The sequence below is a fragment of the Coregonus lavaretus genome (genome assembly GCF_964263955.1).
Source record: "Coregonus lavaretus genome assembly, chromosome: 9".
Classification (NCBI taxonomy): Eukaryota; Metazoa; Chordata; class Actinopteri; order Salmoniformes; family Salmonidae; genus Coregonus; species Coregonus lavaretus.
The window spans coordinates 12,017,187-12,025,426 of NC_139996.1; the positions used below are offsets into that span (position 1 = coordinate 12,017,187).

The 8,240-nt window shown below is 52.5% G+C and overlaps 1 protein-coding gene across 1 annotated transcript; it reads right to left on the reverse strand.

Moving 5' to 3' along the window:
- Window positions 1–499: 499 nt before the first annotated feature.
- Window positions 500–2,178, reverse strand: snx20 (sorting nexin 20; the record flags this gene model as incomplete). The annotated part of the gene is made up of 3 exons (XM_084168349.1): window positions 500–1,171; window positions 1,751–1,914; window positions 2,058–2,178. The coding sequence occupies 3 exons, from the start codon at window positions 2,176–2,178 to the stop codon at window positions 500–502; spliced, it is 957 nt and encodes a 318-aa protein (XP_084024475.1).
- Window positions 2,179–8,240: the final 6,062 nt, after the last annotated feature.

Here is an 8,240-nt window from a genome sequence, read left to right on the forward strand (position 1 = left end):
ATTTTGATGTCTTCATTATTATTCTACAATGTAGAAAATAGTAAAAAATAAAGAAAAACCCTTGAATGAGTAGGTGTTCTAAAACTTTTGACCGGTAGTATATATATATTGATATACAGTATATATATATGTGTATGTATGTGTGTATATGTTAAGACCCTGTGGTGTAAGTGGGAAAATGTAAGTTGTATCTTTCATTATTAAAATAAAAAATAAACAGTTGGGAGGTGGGGGTCTGTCTGCATTTACATGTTCAAAAGAGTGCTCCAACATAAATGCTATTGAAAAGACCCTTGAATTGGAATTTCTACTTCCTGAATTGATTGAATTGAATTTAAATGGAATTGGCTCAAACCTGGTAAAGAAGGCTAGGTCTAGAATTCCTGAACAAAGTCTATACTTTGGACATGTTCTCCCCAGTGGAAGTGTTTGCACAGCTCTCCCATTGATGTCATTTAATCATTTAAAGTTGTGCATGCTTATCTCAACTGAATCAGGCCTAGGTAAACTCCTGCACCACCAACTCCTTAAGGGAGCGAAAAGACACCAGTCCCCTCTCTGCATCCCTAACCTGAACCAACTCCTCCTGCAGCTGAGCCACAGGCTGCCCTAACTGGTATCCCAGATCCACCATCATCTCCAGCAGTGGCCCTCTGTAGCGCTTCAGCCCATAGCGCCTTACCGTGGGCAGCGCCCTCTGGCCCATGGTGAACGCCGACTCCGGCTCTTCCAGGTCTCTCTGGCACACTGTGAGGGCACACAGCGTGGGCACCAGCAGAACAGGACTCTGCCACCCTCCCATCTTCTCCTGAAGCTCCAGGACTGTCTCTAGTAGCGCCACCGCTGGCCCAAACTGCCCCGCTCGGAGTAGGCCGTGCGCTCGCCTTTGCTCGGGCTCAGTGAAGAAATCCAGGAAGTGGCGGGAATGTCGGACGCAGCGGACCGCGTATAGCTGGGCCAGGTAGTCTCGCAGAGCCAGGCGGCGTTCCCAGATGTTCTCGGGGTTAAAGTTTCCAGTTAGTAGTTTCCGGGGAAGTATGACCTCTTCGAGCTCCTCGCTGAAGTCTTCGAGGAGCTGCTGGTGGAGGTGGACGAAGTCGCTATAGCGACGCTCGACAGACACACGCTTGGAGTCGTAGCTGCCTGACCGGATCACCACGATCTGGTACACCTGGATAACACAGGAACATTGGGACAAACTTCTAATTTAGAAAACCTCATATCTTGCAACTTTGTTATTAAAACTCACTCAACTATCTTGCAATAGAAGACAATCAAATATGTAATTGTGCTTCCTGCAACACGGCAACACTCTCTAACTATGGTGAAGCGTGCCCTAAACTCTATGCCAGGGATCATCAACTAGACTCAGCCGAAGGCTGAATATTTCTTGAGCGGACGGTCTATTATAAATCATTTGTACTCTGCAAATTGACACAAGAAGCCGAAACAGATATTGTATTTTACAAAAACATAATAATTTCAAACCTTGATTACATTGGTACACAATCTCATATGCCTCTCTATTTATGAGTGGAAATACTTGGGAATAGATTTCCTAAATAAAAAACATTTTGAGGAGAATTCCTAGTAATTTTACAGCCTTTTATGTCCAAAAACTGGATACAAATGTCAAAATTGGGCGTAGAAAACTTTAGGGGGCCAAATATAATCGTCCACGGGTCGAATTTGGACCGCGGGCCGCCAGTTGACAATCTCTGCTGTATGCTGTACGTAAAATAGAGCTCACAACGTATTTGGACAGGTGCTGCACTATGGTGCGTGCAGAAGGGATCTCAAACAACAGCTTGACCGGCTTCAGTCTGTGCTTCACCGCGCGCCAGTGCTGCTGCAGCTCTTTGGTGGTCATACAGGATGAACTGGGGCCTGGACACAGGTCATACCCACAAGCACCTACGTACAGAGTAGACAGACAGACAGATGAAAAATGCCATATTACTGCTCACACAAGCAGAATCAAACACATGCTTTGCTCAGCTACTTATTTAAAGTACCATTTGAAGGAAAATGACTGAAAGCACCCAGGTGCTTCTTACCCTGTTGATGTGAATCCTCAAGGTCCAGGCTCTCAGCTGTTGCTTCAGGGTATGGATCATTGGACTGTTGGATCCCTGTATTGATCCCTGTGTTCTCTTGTGGCACTGCCCTCTCCGCCATCCGGGCTCATCAGCATACAGTAGTAGTGCTGGGGAAGATGATTGAAATACTCAGTCCTAAATCAGCTCCTAGCTCTGCACAAACATGCGCATACAAACACACACTCGGTATAACTAAGGTTGTTGACATGCCCTGTTTGAAACAAGAAATGGAAGAATACAGAAAGAGGGAGTGTGTGAATATAAAGTAAGACTGAAGCAACAGAAAGAGCAGAGACACCAATGGGGAAGTGAAACTGTAGTGCAGTGGGGGGATGGTGGGAAGGGTGTGTGTAATGATGAGTTTGGCCAATCTAACCACCATGTCTATACTTCCCCATACAGTGAGGGAAAAAAGTATTTGATCCCCTGCTGATTTTGTACGTTTGCCCACTGACAAAGACATGATCAGTCTATAATTTTAATGGTAGGTTTATTTGAACAGTGAGAGACAGAATATCAACAAAGAAATCCAGAAAAACGCATGTCAAAAATGTTATAAATTGATTTGCATTTTAATGAGGGAAATAAGTATTTGACCCCTCTGCAAAACATAACTTAGTACTTGGTGGCAAAACCCTTGTTGGCAATCACAGAGGTCAGACGTTTCTTGTAGTTGGCCACCAGGTTTGCACACATCTCAGGAGGGATTTTGTCCCACTCCTCTTTGCAGATCTTCTCCAAGTCATTAAGGTTTCGAGGCTGACGTTTGGCAACTCTAACCTTCAGCTCCCTCCACAGATTTGCTATGGGATTAAGGTCTGGAGACTGGCTAGGCCACTCCAGGACCTTTATGTGCTTCTTCTTGAGCCACTCCATTGTTGCCTTGGCCGTGTGTTTTGGGTCATTGTCATGCTGGAATACCCATCCACGACCCATTTTCAATGCCCTGGCTGAGGGAAGGAGGTTCTCACCCAAGATTTGACGGTACATGGCCCCGTCCATCGTCCCTTTGATGCGGTGAAGTTGTCCTGTCCCCTTAGCAGAAAAACACCCCCAAAGCATAATGTTTCCACCTCCATGTTTGACGGTGGGGATGGTGTTCTTGGGGTCATAGGCAGCATTCCTCCTCCTCCAAACACGGCGAGTTGAGTTGATGGCAAAGAGCTCGATTTTGGTCTCATCTGACCACAACACTTTCACCCAGTTCTCCTCTGAATCATTCAGATGTTCGTTGGCAAACTTCAGACGGGCCTGTATATGTGCTTTCTTGAGCAGGGGGACCTTGCGGGCGCTGCAGGATTTCAGTCCTTCACGGTGTAGTGTTACCAATTGTTTGGATAAAAGCGTCTGCTAAATGGCATATTATTTTCTTGGTGACTATGGTCCCAGCTGCCTTGAGATCATTGACAAGATCCTCCCATGTAGTTCTGGGCTGCCAAGCAGTGATTATAAAAAGTGCAAAACCGTTTGTACATCACATGACTCGGGGGCAACATTATGACCCTCACACCAAGTACAGAATATGCCCCTCAGCATTTGATATGACACGTTGGTGGAGGAAGCCCTGGCGTTTTGCAACGTGTTCACCACATTGTCCTGAATGCCTAGACTAGCCCATTTATGCCTCTCAGTGGCCAATCCCAAAGCTAGAGGTGGTGTGGGTCCGGATGCCACAGCATTCCCTGAGCCTGAAAGAGCAGGTCGGATCTCAGCGGCAGCTTCCATTGGGTACCAAAGAAGAGGGACAACAGGAGGCTGAACTATGGTCGTCTCGGCCAGTATGGGGCTATCAGGAGGAGCTGGTGGCCCTTCAAACTGACCCAGATGCCCCTGTAGGACGGCGGTCGGCATCGGATCTGGAGTTTGTATCCCCCCAGGACTGTGTCCAGTACCCAGGGAGACTCCACCTGCCTCTCCCAGTTTGCCCTTTGGGCCTGGGAGAGACGGCCGAGGTCGACCAGCACCTTAGGAGGACTGCCGGGGCCCATTCTTCTTAGCCGCTGCTTGTAAGGGTGGTCATGACGCCTGTCCTTGTGCTTTCAGGGTGTAAAACGCTGGTTCCCATTTCCCTGCCGTCTTGGCGGGGGAGGAGGGGGGACAAGATGTTGCTGGAGCACCCTCGAGACATCCTGCCCTGTCTTCCAGCTCCTCTGAGGGGCGGCAGTAAAGCGTGCAGTTGCCAAGAACTCCTGCAAAGTCTCTCTGTCTTTGCGCAGTTTTGTAGTCTGCTGTATGATGTTGTCGACCCCTGGCCCAAAGGTGGAACCTGGCGTGAAGGGGAGCTCCAATAATGTTTTCTGAACTGGTGGTGGCAGTTTAGACTGTGCCAGCCAAAGATGGCGGTGTGAAGTCAACACTGAAGCCAAAGCCTTATCTGTCTGGAGCATAGTGAGCAGCCTTGACACCTTGTGGCCTCCTTAAGAAGCTCGTCACCACCCCCTGGGAGGTGAGGGATCAGCAGGGCGAGGAAGGATTGCAGTATCGTAGCCGCGTTTACGAGGCGCGCCCTGATGGAGAGGGTCCCAAAAGTGTTTTGCAGCCATTCATCGCTTACTCTTTGTCACGCCCTGACTCAGAGGACGCTTGTATGTTGAGTCAGGGTGTGTATTTTCCTTGCTGTGTTTGTCCATGCTGTACATTCTAGTATGTATAGATCTATGTTGGCCTGTGTGGTTCCCAATCAGAGGCAGCTGTCGCTCGTTGTCTCTGATTGGGGACCATACTTAGGCAGCCTATTGGCACTAGTGGGTTGTGGGATCTTGTTCTGTGTAGGTATGTTTTGTGTTCTACCTTGGACTTCACGTTTCGTTTGTTTATTGTTTTGTCGGTTGTTTATTCATTAAAATAAACATGTACGCATATCACGCTGCGCCTTGGTCCGTCCCGTTCATCATCGATCGTGACAGAAGATCCCACCAAACGAGGACCAAGCAGCGTGCCCAGGAGGAGCGAATAGCCATGGCACAGGTGGGCAAATTGTGGTCATGGGAAGAGATATTCGCGGGGAAAGGGCCATGGGCGAAGGTAGATGCCCAGGCAGGAGAGGAGCAACGGCAACACGGAAGCCGGCCAAGGAGGAGGCCCGAGAAGCAGCCCCAATATTTTTTTTTGGGGGGGGCTAAAGGGGTGGTCGGGGAGCGTGAGAGAAGAGCCCCGACCACTGCACCCGGTTGGTTTTCAGTTTGGGTCCCTACGACCTTGGGAAGAGGAGTGGGAACAGTATTATACTGAGGAGTCGAAGGATGACGACGACGACGAGTTTCTGTTCCCTAACTCGTGGGGGCTCCCAGAGGAGTCCTCACGGGAAGAGGAGTGCCGACGACGGAGACCCGAGAGGCAACCCCAAGAACATTTTTTGGGGGGGCACACGGTGTGGACGACGAGGCAGCAGGAGGCCACGACAGTGCGGATCTGCAGGTTAGGAGAGGAGGCCACCATGTTACGGGGGCTATTGGTTCAGAGGGAGCAGGAGTTATTCGGTCAGAGGGAGGCGCTACAGGAGGCTATAAGGGAGAAGGAAAGTGTAGAGGCACGGCGAGAGGAGCTGGTTAGGCAGCAGAAGGAGCGGGGGTTAATAAAGGAACCCAGTCCCACTCCTCGCACCAAGCAAGTGGTGCGTGTCGCCAGTCCGGTCCGGCCCGTTCCTGCTTCCCGCACTAAGCCAGTGGTGCGTGTTCCCAATACGGCCCGACCCGTTCCTGCCCCTCGCACCAAGCCAGTGGTGCGCGTCGCCAGCCCGGCCCGGCCTGTTCCTTCCCCTCGCACCAAGCTAGTGGTGCGCGTCGCCAGCCCGGCCCGGCCTGTTCCTGCCCCTCGCACCAAGCTAGTGGTGCGCGTCGCCAGCCCGGCCCGGCCTGTTCCTGCCCCTCGCACCAAGTCAGTGGTGCGCGTCGCCAGCCCGGCCCGGCCTGTTCCTGCCCCTCGCACCAAGTCAGTGGTGCGCGTCGCCAGCCCGGCCCGGCCTGTTCCTTCCCCTCGCACCAAGCTAGTGGTGCGCGTCGCCAGCCCGGCCCGGCCTGTTCCTGCCCCTCGCACCAAGCTAGTGGTGCGCGTTGACAGCCCGGTCCGGCCTGTTCCTGTCCCTCGCACCAAGCCAGTGGTGCGCGTCGCCAGCCCGGCACGCCCTGTTCCTGCCCCTCGCACCAAGTCAGTTGTGCGTGCCGCCAGCCCGGTCCGGCCTGTTCCTGCCCCTCGCACCAAGCTAGTGGTGCGCGTCGCCAGCCCGGCCCGGCCTGTTCCTGCCCCTCGCACCAAGCCAGTGGTGCGCGTCGCCAGCCCGGTCCGGCCTGTTCCTGTCCCTCGCACCAAGCCAGTGGTGCGTGTCGCCAGCCCGGCCCGGCCTGTTCCTGCCCCTCGCACCAAGCCAGTGGTGCGTGTGTCCAGTCCGGCACGGCCCGTGCCTGTTCCGGCACCGGTCAGCTGCTCCACTCTGGAACCAGAGCAGTCCGCTCCACCGGTGCCCAGTTCAGCTCCGGTCAGCTGCTCCACTCCGGAGCCAGAGCAATCCGCTTCACCGGGGTCCAGTCCAGCTCCGGTCAGCGGCTCCACTCCGGAGCCAGAGCAGTCCGCTCCACCGGTGCCTGATCCAGCTCCGGTCAGCTGCTCCACTCCGGAGCCAGAGCAGTCCGCTCCACCGGGGTCTAGTCCAGATCCGGTCAGCGGCTCCACTCCGGAGCCAGAGCAGTCCACTCCACCGGTGCCCAGTCCAGCTCCGGTCAGCGGCTCCAGTCCGGAGCCTGTGCAGTCCACTCCACCGGTGCCCGGTCCAGCTCCGGTCAGCGGCTCCAGTCCAGACCCAGACGTCAGCCCCTCTCCAGGTTCGGGGTCTCCCACACCAGGGTCCAGACAGGGCTTGGTACTTCGTGGGAGGAAGGAGAGGGGAAGCAGCGCGCCGAGGTCCAGACCAGACCAGGGGCGCAACAGGAAGGCGGAGAGTAAGTGGTCGTCACGCCCTGAGCCGTATCCGCCTCCGAGGCGGAATGCCCACCCAGCCCCTACCCTGTTATGTTTATGTTGTGCGGTCGGAGTCCGCATCTTTGGGGGGGGGGGGGGGGGGGTACTGTCACGCCCTGACTCAGAGGACGCTTGTATGTTGAGTCAGTAGGCGTGCTAAGCGCATGCGTTCTCCAAAGGCAGTGCAGGCCAAACAACTATTGGGTTCTCTAACCGCTCTCCGTGCGTGATCTAACCCAAGACAGGTCATGCAGGCAGAGTGTGCATCCCCTGTAGGCAGGGTTACCCCGCATCTCTCACAATGAAACACCATAATAGTTATGTAGTTTCTCTGTGAAAGTGAAGGTAACAGTGTGATATTACTATGTGTCTATAGTATACATTGCGCAATACTGTAATAGTCAGATACCTCAGACCTGCAGTACCAGCCTTAGTCTCATACACAATCTGAAGGAGAGGAGACGTGAACGGCGTGTGAACTGCCTGATCGTGGGGGGAGGGGCAGAGCACACAAACTCACACATGTTAGCTCAATCTTAGCTGTGGGTCGGCTGTAACTCACGCCATGTTATAGTTTATTCTACTATACGTGGGGGTGTTGGCAGGATGTAAGGAGTGTGCTAAGTCCTGCAGTGTTATGCTCTCGTTAAGCTAGCTACTGCATAGCATGTGTTGATAATCACAAGTTTACTGGAGAACTGAGACCAAGTAGAGACTTTGGACAGGGTGGATATGGTATAATAAAGGCAGTTTATTCAGAGGTAAAGATATCTGGAATCGCGTGCACGGACTCGTTCGTCAAACTCTTAGGGAGCTATCTGAAGAGAGCCCCGAAACATTGTGTGCAGACATTTTATGCAATAAATGATGTAGGTTGAATCTAGTAGTTCTGATCTTCTGATTGGTCCTGATGAGTTGGGCGAGGTCCCCTCCAGGCTAGTGTCACTGTTGCATTGGCTCTGAGTAGAGTTCTCTGTCTTCAAATGTTCAGCCTAAAAGAGGGGATTTTGTGTGTGTGTGTGTGTGTGTGTGTGTGTTAACAGTGATGATGATGTGTGTGTGTGTGTGTGTTCTCAAGGGAAGACTCGAGGGGAGCAACCAGTGATTGTGGCCTGTGGCGTGGGTGTTGTCCTTGACAAGATATGGTTCTCTGTCCATTGTTCTTGCATAGGAACAGCATTGATTGAA